The 19325-nt window shown below is 42.7% G+C and overlaps 1 protein-coding gene across 1 annotated transcript in view; it reads right to left on the reverse strand.

The window, feature by feature from the left end:
• SNX24 (sorting nexin 24) overlaps positions 1–19325 on the reverse strand; it is a 145213-nt gene that overhangs the window by 8007 nt on the left and 117881 nt on the right. The window contains exons 4-6 of the mRNA XM_054031557.1: positions 11233–11327; positions 5744–5776; positions 4406–4470 (exon numbers count right to left, since the gene is read on the reverse strand). Coding sequence (XP_053887532.1) covers positions 4406–4470; positions 5744–5776; positions 11233–11327 — 193 coding nt within the window. The remainder of the gene's footprint in view (positions 1–4405; positions 4471–5743; positions 5777–11232; positions 11328–19325) is intronic.

Raw genomic sequence — 19325 nt, forward strand, 5'->3', positions numbered from 1 at the left:
GCAATAGCAGCAGAGCAGAGTTGCAGCGGAAGCGGTCTATGACGATGGTTTGCAGACCTACTGCACCATCTGCTGCCAGCAGCACCCAGGACACAACAGCAGCGGAGTCAGTGAGCTGAGCTGAGCGGGCTGCACGCTTGCTGTGGTATGGCGTCTGCGCGGAAAAAAAGCGCGAAACAATTGTCTGTCGTTGCTTTCACGGAGGGAGGGGAGACTGACGACATGTACCCAAAACCACCCGCGAGAATGCTTTTGCCCCATCAGGCATTGGGAGCTTAACCCAGAATTCCAATGGGGGGCGGAGACTGTGGGAACTGTGGGATAGCTACTCACAGTCACTGCTCTGTAAGTCAATGCTAGCCATGGTAGTGAGGACGCACTCCGCCAACTTAATGCTCTTAGTGTGGACATACGCAATCGACTGTATAAAATCGATTTCTAAAAATCGACTTCTATAAAATCAACCTAATTTCATAGTGTAGACATAGCCTGAGATTCACTGCTGCAGGGTTCTTCCCCCCATGTAGACGTATCTGAGTCCAAATCACTTCTGATTCTGAAAGAGGCTCACTAAGAGTAGTGGTTTATTAAAGGGGAAAAAAAGTGAATGCATGTCATTTAAAATGCATTTATGGTGTGGAGAGGGCTGACTGTTGTCAGTGAGAATACTAAGATTTATAAAAAGCTGTAAATATGAGGGCTATCGTGCTAGATTTCATTACTTTAGAGCCTCCCACCTGCTTAAAGCAGCTATAAGCCCCTTTGGGCAATTCACAGTGTTTACTAATTGTGCCTCTTGGCATGTGTATAAAAGTGTGATTTTTGAAAAGTCAAAGTACAAGCTGAAACCAAGAAAGTTGAAAGTCATGCTAGTAGCTTCAAACCTTAATAACTAGTAAGTTATCAAAGTTTAAGGCTCTTGAGTGCCTTAATCTTTTTTTTTTTTTTAAACATAAGCAATTCAATTTTAGGTATCTCCAAAAATAACAGGATTTTCCAGGTGGGTTTGGCTAGTTTGCAAAAACCCCAAACCCACTTTGTCCTGCCCTCCCTGAGGCCCCACCCCTGCTCATTCCATCCCCCCTTCCTTCATCGCTGGCTCTCCCTCACTTACTTTCACTGGGCTGGGACAGAGGGTTGGGGTGCGGGCTCTGGGCTGGGTGAGTGGGGCCAAGGAGTTGAGAGTGTGGGAGGAGGCTCCAGGCTAAGCCTGGGGCAGGGATGTGGGGAGCAGGAGGGAGCGTGGGCTCTGGGAGGGAGTTTGGTTGCGGGAGGGGGTTCAGGGCTGGGGTGCGGAGAGGATGAGGGGTGTAGGCTCCAGGCGGCGCTTACCTTGGGTGGCTCCCGGAAGCAACCAGCACGTCCAGCTCCTAAGCAGAGGCACGGCCAGGTGGCTCTGCCCATTGCCCGTCTGTAGGTACCACCACTGCAGCTCCCATTGCCCGCAGTTCCTGGCCAATGGGAACTGCGGAGTTGGCGCTCAGGGTGTGGGGGCAGTGCACGGAGACCCCCTGGCCAGCCCTGCACTTAAGAGCCAAACATGCCGGCTGCTGCCCGAAGCCATACGGAGCCAAGGCAGGTAGGGAGGACAGGAGAAATCAGGATATAATAATATTGAGCTTGTAATTTCTAAAACAGGATGTAGATAATAGACTCTTACAGTTTTCTTGAATAAAAATCATGTTCCACATTAAATAAAATAAAAAATATAAAAAAAAATATATAAAAAATTATACTGATTCATAGTACGATAAATCAAAAATTGTTCTGAGAGGTGAACTGGAAGCAGCTAAGGGCTGCTGAACAGTTAGTATAAATAAAAACTTGTTGCATTGACGTTTTTTTTTTACCTGCTATATGAAAACCTAAGAACTATGTTTCAAGGCCAAAACAAGCCTTTGTGAAGCCCTGAAGAGTTCTTTGTTCTGAACGCCATTAACTAAATCTCAACACATCTCACACATTAAAACAAGCCATTTCAAAAGAAATCACCACTTAAAATAGTTAAAAAATTCAATATTAAATTCCCAGTGACTTCAATAAAAAAGCAAGTATGGTCATTCTTAGAGTACAGGTGAGAAGAAAAAATGTAGATGTCAAAGTGTTTGAGAAACTTTAATAGGAGTCATAGAGCTAAAAGCCTGTGTAATGATTTGAAAATTTAGGGTGTTATCTGTATATTTTAAGACAATTATATGTAATTTCCATTCTTTGTCTCTCAAGATTTTGCATGAAATTTAACAACATTCAGAACTTTTTTTTTTTTTTTTTAAAGCTTAATTGCAAGTTGCTTATCCGGTTATCCAGAATGACTTTTAAACAAATCTTTGAGGAAATGAAGTGCAACAAAATGAGGATCTGATTACTTTACTTCCTAGACTTCTTACTTGACCCCAAAGTCAAAACCAGGTAATCTTCTATATTAGTATGTGGATCAGATGGAAATGGTGCATTATAGTTAGGTTTGGAAGCATTCGATTTTTATCAATAAATGTTGGTAAACGCTGATTTCACTGTACACACGCAGAAACCAATGAAAAATATTTCCAGATAATATCTGAAACTGAGAGGCAAAGCAAGAGAAGTGCTGCTTGAGAACTTATTAGCGTTTGATTCAAGGATATTTATTTTGTATATTTTGACATGTGATGTTGACAATTTGTGTTTTAACCATTATAAGGTTTTAACTTTTTGCATCTCACTGTCTAATATCATTAAAGATTGTCTGACCCCAGCCAAATTTCCCACAATTGGTGAAAATGTAAATAGAGAAAAATCTAAAAAAAAACCAACCCAAAAACCCTTAAAATTGACATTGATATCTGTTGAAATTATCAAAAAATAAAAATCGAATTCTGCAAAGCCTAATTATAGTTTGTGAAATGAAACACTGTTGAGTGTTGTTTAGCCATTCTGCTCCTCCAGAATAATATGAAAAAGGCAGAATTAGTTTTTAGTGTCCTCAAAATTCTCCTCCAGTTTTGGGGTGGATTCTTGTATCTATTAAATTCAGTGGCAAAACTTCCATTGACTTCAATGGGGGGCAGGATTTCACCCTTGATATTTATTGGTATACTGTATTTGTTACGTACTTTATCAGGTTAACTCAAAGAATGAAAGCTTCAGTAATTGCACTGTGCTCTGGAGGAATCCAGGCCTGAAATTGGAGGTATATTAGGAGATAGGAATCATGTACATAGCATTCTAGTTCCTATGATTTTATCATGAGTGTCACAATATTTGATGTTTAGAGTCCCAGCTCCTGGATTCATGTGGCTTCTTGAGAATCTCCGTTTTTAAAAAAAAGGTTTTAGCTCTCATGGTTTTGGAAAAAAGCTTGAAAATGTGAAGGAAGTGCACTCCAAAGGCTGAGAAACCAAAGGCAAACACAAAGACCGCAACTTTTATTATTATTATTATTTTAAATTTCCTGATTTAAGACAATCTTATGATTTCTTGATGCATGTTTTGAACACCTGGGATATTCGCAGAGCCATGTGGGGAAACCTCCACAGTGTCAGCTTATTTCCAAAGCTATCTGCTTAATTTTTGTTAGCAGCCTACATTCAGGCAAACAGAGCTTAATAAATAAGTAAGAGCAATTTGTTAATTTTTTTTCTCATTGGAAAATCTTAATTTACAGTTGAACTGGAAAATTCTCATATTGACATTTACATATACACAAATGTACATTTCCTTATACAAAAGCGTGGAAAAGGCAACAGTTCTATCAATTCAAATGAACAATGTAGGAACACTGTGCAATCTGTGCCAACAACGTAATCTCTGGGAAGAAAACACAGAGAAAAAGTCCTTGAATTATTTTTACAAAGGGGAGGGGGGAACAGTAAAAGAGATGGTGGATTAGGACTACTTCTTCCAAATGTTCTTTTGAAATACATATTAACAGATCAAGGGTAACGTAAATCTCCTCCAAACACATCTATTATGCGCAAAACATACAATCTTTAAAAAAAATCCTACAGTTTAGAAATGATAAGAAATGACAATAATCCAAGTGGAAATACAAATATGCTCACAGCAGCTCGACTGGTGTTTAGGGAAAAAGCACATAAAAAGGACTGTATCTTTAGATCAAACCCTGCAGGCAAAAGAACCTACACAGTCAACAAAAAAAAGAGAAGTAGTATTTTACGTCTTTTTATGATTTGAATCCACAGTAGATTTGGTTAGAAAAACAACAGAGAGAAAAAAATGTCTTCATATAAATCATCTGCCCCAATTAGGATTTTAAAGAGCTTTATATAAGAACTATTGGTTTATTGGCAGATTATTAGAATTTGGACCAGTATCACTCGGCAAGGCCTGTATTAATAATAATGTGGTTTATGTGGTGTAGGGTCAGATCAGTAAAGAGCTGTTAACAGATGACAAGTTTGATTACCGTTGGCTGCAGGCAAGACATATGGATCCCTTAGGAACAGCAGCACAGGCTGGTGGGACAGTTTGCTGGAAAGGTCAAGAACAGGAATGTCAGCATCAAGGGACGGTAAACAGGATATACTACAAACTACCTTTGATAAAGTGAGGTGACCCAAGCTGCTCAGGAATAACGTCAGTATGTTTATATGCACAAACTCTGTGGAAAGGAGAAAATTTTCTGGGAGCAAAGCTCACTATTGCTTAGTGACACTTAACGTGACAGCATCAGCTTGAAATTTGAGGTGAAGGGGTCACACTCCTGTGGTGGTGGTAGTGGTGATGATGGCTTTAAGCCACCATTGAGACCTCCTGATTCTGGGCTGTTCTGTGGTCCGTAAGAATATTTAGACTACCATGGGGCAACCTCTACATTAGGTTAGCTTCTTGGGCTGCCCAATGGGCCACAGAACTACTTGGAATCTGTGCAATACTCCTGCCCCAGATACTACCCCAGCACACCCCCTACGCCAAGGCATGTGAGAGTATAATTGGGAGGCAGCCTTATAGCTGCTGTCCACAATAGCTACGTCAAGGGAACCTTCCCCGACCAGTAGCAGGCTAAGGCCCGTTCACACTGCTCTGAGTCTTTTACCTAGAGCAAAGGGGCCAGAGCAGGAATAGTTTTTTTTCCTTTTTAAATGAGAAGTAATTTTAGGTTCTATATCCGAATGCTCTTGCCAAGCTTTCAGATTTTACAATCCCATTTTCCTGGTTTTAGTTTTTATTAAATATTCATCTCTTCCCATGTGAAAGACCCATGCCAACAACAGGAGCAACTAACTGACTGACTGTATACAGTGAAACCCAATGTATGCAAAGTTCTGTCAAAAGCATGGAAAAGATCTCATTTTTTTTCCAATTATAGTCCTGTTACAACCAACACCCAGCATGGGGTAAAAATGTTCACAGAGAGAGTTAAACTGAAGGTGTCCCTTTTGTTTCTGTAAGAAATTCCAGAATATAAATTAAAGAGAGAGTTGTGCAATTCATAATACAAACAGATCTGGTCCAATTTATGAAACCAGATGCAGTGTTTAACAAATTCACCCAACATTTAATGTCAAGCTATTGTTATTTTGTCAATTGCTGGAACAAATGTAGGATGCCCTTTATGTGTGAAATATATCTATATCTATCTATATATACATATATATCTAATTACTTCAGTGTCTTTGTTTTCTATATTAGTAGACTGTTAAACCAATTTCCTTAGGAAAATTACCAAAGGAAGCATGGCTTTTATTTACTTACATCACATTTAATTGTCTAGAAATGCTAACAGTAATTATGAATTGCTCACCTTGATTCTTCAGATTCTGTTTCATCAAATGAACTAAAACAAAAATGCAGACAAATTAGATTATGCTTGCTTATAACAGCATTAACATACAACTCCATATACAAAGAAAGCTGTTAATAACAGCTATGAAAGGAAAGACCCTTTTTCTGGTCAGTGGCTATGTAATGCAATGCAATTAATATGGAAGAACTCTCATGATTTTATTGTGATCCCAGCTTGTAAGTGACAACATGTATTTCACTGGAATAGATTCATATGCATAAATATATAAAAGTGGTGGGGTACAATTCCACTGAGAGATTCTGGTTGACATCATTAACTACAAGAGAAGAGTGTCAAGTAGCTTATCCCTAAATCACTAAAGCTGGCATATTTACATTTTTGGGGGGATAATAAAGTTAGTACATTTATGTTTCATATTATTATTATTGACAGCAGCATAACAGATAACATTACATTAGCTATAAGTGACGTATGTTTGCTGTTATATGAGCATTTTCAAACCAATATCAAGTGTATGATAAGTAAAGTAAACTCTACATATCTTAAAGAGATGCTGTATGTATTGAATGTGAACAATGATTTCCCAAGCTCACAGTTTGGAACTACAAGTACAAAGGTTTTGTGAAAAATCATGACCCAGATCTAAGTCTTTTTGGAAACACCCATGTAAGGGAGTACAAAAGGCTATGAGGCTGCCCTGACAATTTCCTTTGCATTCTTATGCTGGGGGGTGTGGGGGCAGTGTTTACTACAGTGTGGAAGAAAGCAAAGACCTGACCCACAAACCCTGTCCAAGATCCCTTTGCCTCCATAGTAGTTCTAGTCATATTACATCATATCAAGTCCTGTGGCGATGGGCGAGCGACGAAGCAGCAGGTGTGGATACACTGGGAGCTGTAGCCGCGGACCTGCACATAGGCGGCTCAGGCATAATGGTTGTTCCTCACTGACCGAAGCAGCAGTGGAGCTCGGCATCTTCTTGAGCGACTGAGCAGCCCTATTCAGGATTGCACTGCTCACCTCCGTAGAACGAGGAAGGGGCTAGAAAAGGCGCCCTAAACATTGCCTGCTTCACCTTACCCTGACCAGCATACCGCGGCTGGCGGGGATCCCATAAAAGCGGTCGAACAAAAACGAAAACAAAATTTAGAGTGACACCGATCACTATTGGCACATGGAATGTGCACACGTTACTGGACAACATCACGGCAGACAGACCGGAGAGAAGAACAGCACTTGTCGCTAGAGAGCTCGCACGCTACAACATTGACATTGCAGCCCTTAGCAAAACTCGCCTTGCTAATGAAGGACAGCTGTCCGAGTCAGGCGGTGGCTATACATTCTTCTGAAGTGGCTACAGCAGTGATGAGCGTCACGAATCTGGAGTTGGCTTCGCCATCAAGAATCATCTTGTTCGGAAACTTGCCAGTTCCCCCAAGGGTATAAATGACCGGCTCATGACAATGCAGCTTCTGCCTCAAAAAGGAAAACAAGCTACTTTGATCAGCGCATATGCTCCTACAATGACCAACCCAGAGGATGTGAAGGATAAATTCTACGAAGAACTAGATACTCTGCTATCGTCAGTGCACCGCACAGACAAGCGGATTCTGATTGGCGATTTTAACGCAAGTGTCAGATGCAATGCCGCAGCCTGGGAAGGAGTCATCGGGAAAAATGGAGTGGGAAAGTGTAACAGCAATGGCCTGTTACTGCTGAAAACTTGTGTGGCACATGACCTTCTGATCAGCAATACTGTCTTCTGCCTTCCTACCCGTAACAGGACTTCGTGGATGCATCCCCGTTCCAAGCACTGGCATTTGATCGATTATGTCGTCATCAGGAGAAGGGACAGACAAGATGTCAGGGTTACAAAAGCTATGTGTAGCGCTGACTGTTGGACAGATCATAGGCTCATAGTATCCAAAATGAAGCTCCGAATCATGCTGAAGAGATGACCACAAGGCTGTAAGGCTCTCAAAAGGATCAACGTGTCGAAGCTGAAGAACAGCCGCATCATTGAAAATCTAGCAGAAGACCTAGAGAATGAGCTTGCTGATCTTCGTATTGAGGATGACGCTGAGAAAGACTGTGAGCGATTCCGCAACACTGTCCATACAGCTGCATCGAAGGTATTGGGGCCCTCCATATGCAGGTGGCAAGACTGGTTTGACGAAAATGATGCAGAAATCCAGGCCTTACTTGCTGAGAAGCACCGCCTGCATCGTGCATATCAAAACGATCCATCCTCAGCGGCAAAGACGACCGCCTTATCAACGCTCGCAGAACAGTACAGAACCGACTGCGCAAAATGCGGGACTTGTGGCTGAGCGCCAAAGCAGATGAAATACAGGCATATGCAGACAGGAATGACTATAAGCAGTTTTATGAAGCCCTTAACACACTCTATGGTCCACAGTCTTCTGGAAGCTTTCCCCTCCTGAACTCTGATGGTACTGTGCTCCTTACAGAGAAGACGCAGATTCTCCAGAGATGGGCTGAACACTTTGAAGCAATTCTCAATCGCCCCTCAGTCATCAATGATGAGGCCATTGACAAGATGCCCCAGGTTGCAGTCAATGACTCTATGGATGCTTCACCAGAAGAGGACGAAGTGAAGAAAGCTATCAATCAGCTGTCAAGTGGCAAAGCCCCAGGGTCAGATGCCATACCAGCAGAGGTGTACAAAGTCGGTGGACCCGTGCTGCTACGGAAACTCACTGAGCTGTTTCAGTCCTTCTGGAAGCAGGGAACCATTCCACAAGAATTTAGAGACGCGTCCATCCTGCACCTCTATAAGAGGAAGGGCAATCGCCGTGGAATCTTGCTGCTTTCTACAGCGGGGCAAGTTCTTGCACGGGTTCTGTTGAACCGATTGATCATTCACCTGGAGAAGGGCTTACTGCCAGAATCACAGTGTGGCTTCTGCAAGGGATGTGGGACTATTGACATGATCTTCGCTGTGCGTCAGCTACAGGAGAAATGTCAAGAGCAGAATCGTGAACTCTACACAACTTTTGTGGACCTCACAAAAGCATTTGACTCTGTCAGTCACCAGGGCCTGTGGAGGATCATGTCGAAATTTGGCTGTCCAGACAGATTTATAGGAATGGTATGTCAATTTCATCACGGTATGATGGCTCATGTCCTGGATGACGGTGAAACATCTGAGGTCTTCCCAGTCACCAACGGCGTCAAGCAAGGGTGTGTTTTAGCATCCACTTTGTTCAGCATGATATTCTCTGCCACTTTGACTGATGCCTTTCATCACTGCACTGAAGGAGTAGGCCTGAAGTATAGAACTGACGGGAAACTATTCAATCTGAGGCGACTGCGTGCCATCACCAAGATGAAGGAAACTGTACTTCAAGACTTTCTCTTTGCCGATGATTGTGCTCTGAATGCTAGTACAGAGCCAGAAATGCAAGCCAGTATGGACAAGTTTTCAACTGCATGCAACAACTTCGGTCTCACCATTAACATCAAGACGACTGAGGTCATGCACCAGCCAGCTCCCCACGCTCCGTACTCAGAACCGTCCATCACTGTAAATGGACAGAGACTTCAGACAGTGGACCACTTCACGTACCTGGGCAGTACCCTTTCCCGAGCAGTGTCAATCGATGATGAAGTAAACTGCAGAATTGTTAAAGCCAGGTCTGCATTTGGCCGATTGCGCTCCAATGTTTGGGAACCTACCAACGAAGCTGAAGGTCTACCGAGCAGTGGTGCTTCCAACTCTTCTGTACGCCTGCGAGACGTGGACTGTCTATCGGAGTCATGCACGAAGGCTCAATCACTTCCACATTTCCTGTCTGCGAAAGCTTCTAAAAATCAGATGACAGGACAAAGTGCCTGATACTGATGTCCTTACTAGAGCCAGTCTGCCATCAGTTCACACATTGCTGATGAGAGCCCAGACCAGGTGGGCCGGACATATTGTGAGAATGTCAGATGAACGCATTCCTAAACAGCTCTTCTACGGAGAACTCACTCAGGGAAAGCGCTCCCATGGAGGACAAAAGAAGCGGTTCAAGGACACGCTGAAGACCTCTTGAAGTCCTTCGAGATCAACACCGCCACATGGGAAACCTTCGCACTGAACCGTTCAGCATGGCACAGCCTCATTCACACAGGCAGTAATACCTCTGAGGTGAGGTGCATTGCTGAGGCTGAAAAAAAGCGTGAGCTGCGCAAATCCAGAGCTGCTCGTACATCATTGACAGTGCCATTACATGTCTGCCCGACGTGTGACAGGAGGTTCCACGCCGGAATCAGACTGATCAGTCATCTTCGGACGCACAGAGCCCAGTCATCGAAAGAATGAGTTGTTGAGGTCTTCATCAATAACGATGGACGAACATCAGTTCTGGTCTGCTGTGGCTCTAGCCCCACTGACTGACAGCACAGCTCTACTGGCAACTTCCTTGACCACAGTTAGGCTTTGGGAGTGAGATCCTTACCCACGTTCCAGCCAGGTAAAAAGGCTGTAGCAGAATAAAGGGGCTCCAACCCCCCCCCAATCTGCTTGGGGAAGGGTTCCCTGGTGCAGGAACTGTGGAAGACAGTTATAAGGCCACTTTCCTAGGACCATCTCAAGCCCTAGCATGCTAGGGAAAGGGTCGGGGCAGGGCCGCAGCACACAATACTGTGGGGATTCCGGGCAGTGATGCAACCTGTAGGGGAGCCAAGGAAGGGCTGTCTAAATTACTTCGGGGTCTGCTCTGCTCGTGGGTAGGCTCAGGATAGGGATGGCACAAACATGGTTTTAAACCTCTTTACCCACCCTCCTTCAACAAAGCCAAGAGTTCTCTGTTGCACCTCTTAGAGGCATAGCAGAGAATTGCACCCTAAGAGTAGAAAGTACAGCAGAATGTAATATAATTTGACTATATTATTCTGGGAATTTCTGGTATACTGAAGGGAGGATAATGTTCATCTTCGTGCCCCCTTCATCCAAACCAACCCTGAACCCTTTCCTGGAAGGGAACTGTGGACACTGGTATAGTCTATGCCACCATGGAGATGAGGGAAGCCATGCACTGAGGGTCACCAGTTACAATTTGCCCCCATATAAGTAAAACCAGATTCCAAACCCTGCCCCGCCCCTCCCCAGACTGGAAATCTTGTGGATTTCTTTAAAAAGAATTTTTGGTAGGTATTTCAAAGATCTGTTAGAAAACCCCATTTTTTCTATCTTGCTCTCATTTAAGCCTGTTTCTGCTTTACTTTCAATGGATATACAATAAATGTCACCCTTCTGTCTTTGTACAGGATGTATTTTATTTTACCATGTTTTTATAGCTATGCAAATACACCCACAATGAAACTAATGCTTCTTTTAGTTATAGTGGTGTAAGTTAACAGCAAGTCCATTTAAAATCAATGGTGTTAAATCGTCAGAGAACTAATACAGCGCGAGAGGAGAATCAGCTCTGCCTTGTTTTTCTGTACATTTGGAGTTGTTTTAGTTAATGTGTTCTTACCCATAACTTTCTGCCTTCGGCAGAGAAGGAACATGCCGAACATTCAAGAAGTCTAGAAATATTTTGGGGAGATCTTCATTTTCTAAAATGATAGTCTGTAATACAGAAAATACACAATATCATTCAGTTCTTTTCTCATTCTTTTTATTTATCATCTAACAATAACTTTTAATAAGCAAACCACAATTACTCCAATTCTTTTCTAGTCACACAACATCTTCCAATACCACAATCTGTGTTACTAAATTCTGAGATTATGTCAGATTATGGTGATGCAAGACTGCCCTTTCCCATGCCAGTATCAGTGACAAACATTTATCCAAGAAAAGATTTACTATAAGTTTGAAGCTTAAATTTGATTTTTGGTACATTCATTTCAGAATAAAATTTTGATTTTGTTGTCCTCTTTTAAAATCAAAATCAACAGCAGCACATGCTTAATGACCTCAGCTACTTCATTTCCAGCACTTGAAAGTATCCCATCCATCATGGCAGTAGGAAAAAGGAACTCTCCTGTGTGTTCATGGGCTTACTCGGTGTTATTAATGCAAGATTTAGGGAATGTTAACAAGGTGAATTGTTTGTTTGGCTTGACAGATCGGCTTACAATGCACTGGTCACATCTATAGTGTGGTCACCAATGACAAAGGCCTGGTGAAAGAGCTACTATCTAGACCTGCCATACTGTTCCGTATTAATAATGTATGGCTTGGAATCCATTCCCCTTCCCAAATATTTTTCACCAAACAGATGATTTGTAGTTTTATGAGTAAATTAGTAAATTAATTAGAAACAGATTTAATAGAAAAGGACACAACAGGTAAATGGGATTTTTAAATACCCATTCACCATGAGAGACAGGCTGATTTTTTAAGAACACGATAGACTTCTACAGTTTTATAGTAACTGGTAGGAGGCAGTTCGTAGCTGGTCTCCACTCCTCACATAAGACAAATAAAATAGTTCACAAATACATGTCATGGTTTCTCTGGAGGATTAAGGCCCTATTCACTTGTCACTCATACTGCTGAACATCTCCACTTGTTACTACAAAAGCCATACGGATGTATGGCACTTAACAGATAAAAGGCATAGTCACTCTACTGAAGAGCTTTCCATCTCAGAGGCCTAATCTAGGGTTACCATATTTTGTGCCTCCAAATGGAGGACACTCCCAGGGGCCCCGGCCCCGCCCCAGCCCCAACTCCGCCCCCTCCCAAAGTCTCCGCCCCCTCCCCTGCTTCCCACGAACATTTGAGTCGTGGGAAGCCTGTAGCAGGTAAGGGGCGGTGTGGGGGGAGGAGGCGCGGCCCAGGCTGGCCCCCCCGGCGGCTCCAGCCTGGGTCGGCTCGGGCCCTGGGGTGCCGGCCCCCGGCACGACCACCCCCGGCCCGCCCAGCACTGCCGGCGGCCCGGCGCACCCCCCGGTTCCCGGCCCCGCGGACCCCCCGGCTCCCGGCCCCGCGGACCCCCCGGCTCCCGACCCCGCGGGCCTGGACTGGCTCCCGGCCCCGCGGACCTCCCGGCCCAGCGGACCCAGCGGCCCTCCCGGCTCGCGGCCCCGCGGATCCCCCGGCTCCCGGACCGGCTCCCGGACCCCGGCCCGGCCCTGCGCCCCCGGCTCCCCGCCCGGCCCTGCGCCCACCCCGGCCCGGCACTGCGACCCCGGCCCGGCACCGCGCGCCCGGCCCGGCTCGGCACCATGCCCCCACCCTGGCCAAAGAGGCCCCGGCCGAGCCCTCCCGATTTTCCCGGACATGCCCGGCTTTTGGGGATTTCCCCCCGGACGGGGATTTGAGCCCCCAAAAGCCGGACATGTCCGGGAAAATCCGGACGTATGGTAACCCTACCTAATCCAGCAAACAATGCATGAGAGTAACTTTACTCACATGAGTAAAGTTTGATCAAAGAAAACTACTCACACAAGTAAAGCTGCATACTGTGCTTGCAGGATTGGGCCCTTGGTTAGAACAGAACCATTGTGACAGGGTGAGAAAACAAGAGGCCAGGGTTGGTAATGGGAGGGAGGATTACACTATATAAGCTCATGAGCCAACATTCCTATTGTATACAATCTAACCGTATACAATACAAAAGCTTATTTTTTCAATTTGGTTAATGTGGGGCAGTAGTGCATGTGGGGCAAGAGCAATTCAACTATTTGTGTAACAAAAAACCCTAGTTACGATTCACAAACATTACCATAAAATATGGGTAGACTTAAAAATAGAAATAAATTTTAAAATAAGATATCTGCACATCAGTTCTTTTTTTACTCTTCTTTCGGGACCGGAGTTCAGAGTTCCATATTTCTCCATCAAAATCTGATATCATAACAACATGTTTAATAAAAACAACCCTCGATCAGAGAATGCAGCTCCCGAACTGTTTTACCGTGACACCACTTCTTACAAGAGAAACAAAGTTCTCAAGTCTTGGCTGGTACAAAGCCTTTCAGTTCACCTTTAAATGAGGATGCAGCATTAAATGCTTCTTCATTTACATTCTGTGAAATCAGCACTATGGTGCTGCAAAATTCATCTTGCTCTGCATTCAAGTTATGCATGGGAGGAGGGGTGGAGGGGGATGCTTATTCAAAGGACATGTGAATTGCATAACAATGTGCACTATTTGCTCAGACAAAAACAATTTACTAATATTAATCAATCTTGCACCAAAAATCGTGTGTGCAAGAGCTGCTTCAGGGCATCTGTAATTTATGCACAATCCCTTAGTTCCACTTCTTGAGTTTTTCATACACCATGTTAGAGCAATTTGAGTGACTTGGTGAGGTCGGCTGCCGGTAAATTTAGAAGACAGAAGAGATGGTCGGGGGAGGGGAAGGACATGTCACTGAACAAGAGAAGTTGTTCTGATGATGCTAACATATTATTGAAGCAAACTTATTTGTTGTTGCTGCTGCTCACTCAATTATTCCAAGTCAAATCAACCCAAGCCTGGACAACTAGTTATACAGCACCCATGATTTCATTAAATTAGTTTAACTGCAAGGTCTCCGATGGACATTATTTCCTTAGACATTTCAGGATCTTACTCCCATTAGTTTAGCACCTGTTCAAGCCCTTTATTTTGGCAACCAGCAAACCTGAAACTGCAGAACTGCAAGACAGACAGACATAACCCACCTTGATTTGATGTGGCATTTTGTCAGACTGTCATGAAGCAATGAAATACAAATACGGTTTCATTGAACTACAGTACATTTTCCAGATAATGCATGCCAAAAAGTCATAGCTATATTTTACGTACTTCCAGAAACATTAAGGAATAAATCATGACATTCTAGAATAATCCTAATTTGGGATCAAATTCTCTGCTGGCCCAACTCTGCTGGGCTAGTAGAGAATTTGGCCCTTTGATTTGTATGCCATTGTATGCCATATAATGGAAGAGCTGAAAGAGAAACTGAAAACAGGGAAAGACAGCACAGATGACAACTGACCAACATATGTAACAATTCTAATCTTTGCTGTATTTCTTTTAGACTTGCAATTAAAAAAATTAATCAAATTAATCAAATAAGTAGGGGCTACAATCATAACTAGTTCCATTTACCTGAACAACCAATGAAATCATAAATTTTAGACACTCTCAGTTAGAAAGTTATTAAAGAATGCATATATTACAAACCATATTCTCCTTAATCTTTAAATAACAGATAAGCAGAAGAAGTGCTTCTTCTTGACTATGTGATAAAATTAGTGATAAAACACATACAAATAAACCCACTTTTCAGTCCAGTATGTGGTTATACATTTTAGATAGGAGCACAACAAGCTATATAAGACTTGTGTTACAAACTCCAAAACATATCTATGAAACAGGAAAAGATCACAGTAGGGTTATAAATTAATGTCTGGATTTTTCAATGTACCGTATTTAAATTCTACTTAGCAAGACCATAGCTAGTCCAGTTCCAAACCCTGTGCCGTTTTAACAAGCTGATTTAAGGAACAAGAGCAGCATATGTTCTCTCTCCAAAATGAGAAGAGAACTAAAACACATAAGCCTACTGAAAGCAAATAATTTAGGAAGTGACTCCAGAAAAACATTTTTTCAAATTGGTCAATTCCATCTATGTTGAGTACCATGTTTTCTTCACATATTTTAAAAAGCTGTTTACCAATTCCTGCCATATTTTAATAAGCCACTGCATGCGCCTGAAAAATATAACACTGGAAATACTAGTGTTTACATAGTTAGAAATGTCGTTTTTATCAAAAGGGTGCAATTATTATTATGTAACACTAAAATCCAGATTTTTCTACTTTATCAGCTTCATAAAATCATGTTCCCTCAGGATGTCATTGATTAGTTGCACATGTTCTTTCAGTGACATACCAAATTCTTAATTGTCAGTTATCTTTTCTCCTTCAGTAAGTAAAACATAGTCACAAAACTGCAGAGGGACTTGTTCTGCCTTAACCTTAGCTAGATGCCATCATGCAGTGGAAAACAGTGCTAAAATATCACAGGATAATGCTCTCCAGCAAGGGAGACATATAAACAGCATAATGATTTCCCACGAGTTTCCTTTTTAGAAAATTGTCACTAAAGCCAGCATAAATGGTGACATATCTTCACAGAGGACACTGTGAAATCGAACACTGGCATTCTAGTTAGGTCCAAACCTACTCATCAGCCAATTATAACAGTAACTGAACATCTTGTTGAAAACTTGGACAAGACCAGTTTGCTAACCTTCCAAGATTGTGCTACAGGAATGCATTGTTTTTACTGACTGATTATTTTTTAACAAAACAGTTTTAAAAATTCATTGCTTCCAATCATCTATCCTAGTTTCTCAAGATCTGTGGAACACCTTTTAGTTAGGAGAGTCAGTATGGAGAGCTAAGTTGCAGAGTTTCTAAGAGTTCTTAAAGCTTTTTCCTTTTATTCTGGTTTAGTCTGAGATGCCCTATTGTTAGGGTGAAAAAGTTCATGACAGTTTTTCCTCTCTTCACAAGGACGGATGCTTCACAATACCTAATTCAGTGGTGCAGCTAAAAATGGGGGAGAAAAAAAATCAATACATCCTAGCTATAGTAAGTAGGCTGGAGTGTCAGTCTCCACTGGGACTGAAACCTACAAGCTTTTAGAATGCTTTAGAGTCTATATTCTTCTATTTACCTGCTTTCCAGCAGCTGCTTACACAATCCCATGAAATGATAAAAAGGTTAGCAAAAGAACATATTAAACTAAAAAGAAGTAGACTACATGAAAAAACCTGGTTTCTAAGAATGATCTTTTCTTTTCCTGAAAAAGCAATAGTAGATACGCTTTTGCTAATCACATCAGAATGCTTGCTTCTTAACTAGCCTGGTTCCATAGTGAAGAATTTCACTCTTCTTCAATAAAGCATATTATTGTATGCTGTTCTGGGTCAATGTTATTTGCACTCTACATAATTAACATATTTAGAAGCACATGCCACTCCCCCCCAAAAATGTTCTTCAGCAAAATATGAATGCATAAGAATAAAAAGAGGTATAAAAAGAGGCACTGAAACACTTAAATGTGTATAGAAAATGCAAGAAATATAGAAAATATGCAGGAGGAAGTAGAAGTGATGCTAAATGGAAAGCACAACCTTAGTGGACATAAATTTAACTAAATTCTCACAAATGGAATATTAAGAGTGATGCGTGCAAACTACGAAGGAGGGACAGAAGGGAGACCAAAAGTAGAGGGAGGATACAAGCCCCTAAGCCAGGGTGGCTAACCTGAGCCTGAGAAGGAGCCAGAATTTACCAATTTACAGTGCCAAAGAGCCACAGTAATACATCAGCAACCCCCCATCAGCTCCCACCCCCGCTCCCAGTGCCTCCCACCCACCAGCAGCCCCACCAATCAGCGCCTCTTGCCCCGCACCTCCTGTTTTGTGGCGTGCAGGAGGCTCTGGGAGGGAGGAGCTGAGGGCAGGCAGGCTCAGGGGTGGGGGCAGGAAGGGGTGGAGTGGGGACAGGTTCTGTGCAGGGCTGGCTCTAGCTTTTTTGCCGCCCCAGGCAAAAAAACAAAACAAAACAAAAAAACAGCAGTTGATGGAATCAAGCAAGAATGCTGAGTAGCTAAATGAAAAAAGATAAGGGCAGCAAAAGAGCGGAATAAGTTAATGCTATTCAAAATAGTTAATGTTAATAAAGGATATCCTGGGAAAAAGCAGTAGGGAAAGCAGGCCATTAATGATGAAGAAAAACAAAATCAACACTGATTTTGCCTGAGCTGCGAACATGGTTTTTAAAAGTCAACCTTCAACAACAAAAAATAGACAATTAAGAATTAAGATCTTGTCAGTACAGCTTCTGAAAACAAGCAGGTACTAGAATGCATGAGAAAACTATATATATATACATACACATATATACACACACACACACACACACACACTCATCAGTGCATCCAGAAGATATGCATCCTAGGGTGTTAAAGGAAGTAGGTAATTATGTTTGAAAACTCATGGGCGAGGATGGGGAAAAAAACAAATATTTTACCAGGCTTTTAAAAAAAATAAATGTGAGAAAAAAACAAAAACACAGAGTAGGTCTGAATTTGTAATATTGCACGGAGGCAAAAGAATAAAATAATCACTGCAGTTTTGGCTGAATGCACGGAACCTTCCCATTATGGAACAGCGCAGTAACAGTCCCTCTCCCCAAGGCACTGGTGAGACCATACGCAGAATGTGTGTACAGTTCTGATCACCTTAATATCAAAGATGTTGGAGGGAATTTAAAGAAAAGAAACAAAGATACATAAGAGATAAGAGAAACTGTCTTATGAAGAAAGATTAAAAGAGCTAAATACATGTTACATACAAATAAACTACATTAAAAGAACATTATTCAGGTTGCAAAGTCAAATATTCAAAAATTAGGAAATGTGATTGCTGCAGCTGCATGCGGGTCCTTGTCCGCCTGGCCATGAGAAAAAGGGTAATTGCCCCTTTAAAGGCTTCGTGTGCAACTGGTAGCAGAGAGGAAGGAAGGGGAAAGTTTACCTGGACAGAGCAGGTAGCAGCAGGAAGCAGTGCTGTTAAGGAGCTGAGGTATGCCCCCAAGCCCAAGAGAGGCATCTGTGGTTACAGTCACTGTCAGTGCTGGCTAGAGGAAGGGTACCTCTGCCCCTACATTGCGATGAATCTTCCACAAGTCTAGGGAATGCTTCACCTGCTGAGGAACTGACACCTGCTTGTCTAGACTGCGCCTGTTTGATGAGTAAACTGTTCTGAGCCACCCCAGAAACAGCAGAAGTGTAACTTTGCATGCTCTGTCACAAAAGTGCAAGTGGCCATTTGACCCAGAAGTCGAAGGCAGTTTCTGACTGAGGTCTGGGGGCTGTCTTGAGTTGTTTTGATGAGGCTCAATAATGTCTAGACCTGTCCATGGGAAGAGATGGTCTGGATGCCAGGGAATCCAGATGAAGTGCCCCTATGAATTGTATATTCTGAATGGGTGTTAATGTGGATTTTTCTATGTTCAAGCTGGAGGCCCAGGTCGAAAAACAAAAAAGCACTGTCCTTGAGAATCGACTCTTGAGTAGCCAATTGTTGACATACGGGAATTCCACTATAGTCTGGCGATGGAGGTAGGCAGCCACTGCCAACAGAAACTTTGAGAATACTCTCGGAGCTGAGGAGAGGTTGAAGGGGAGCACTTAATATTGGAAATAATCTTGGCCTACCACAAATTAGAGGAATCTTTTGTGAGGCGGGTGCATCACTATATGGAAGTATGCATCCTGGAGTTCAAGGGCCAAAAACCAATACCCTGAATCTAGAGAAGGAAGTATAGCTTCCAGGATCACCATCCTGAATTTCTGGGGTCTCACAAATCTGTTTAGGCACCTTAGATCTAGAAATGGCTTCCATCCTCCATTCTTCTTTGGTATGAGGAAATAATCTGAATAGAAGCCCTTTCCCCTACATTGAGCAGGTATCAGTTCTATTGCTCCTAAATGAAGAAGGGTGTTTACTTTCTGCCTCCGCAGGGGCTTGTGAGAGGGGTCGATGAAGAAGGACAGGGAAAGGGAATGAGGAGGAGGAAGGGAGATAAAGTGGAAGTTGCAGCGCAATG

This window comes from Malaclemys terrapin, chromosome 6 (assembly GCF_027887155.1).
Source record: "Malaclemys terrapin pileata isolate rMalTer1 chromosome 6, rMalTer1.hap1, whole genome shotgun sequence".
Taxonomy (NCBI): Eukaryota; Metazoa; Chordata; order Testudines; family Emydidae; genus Malaclemys; species Malaclemys terrapin.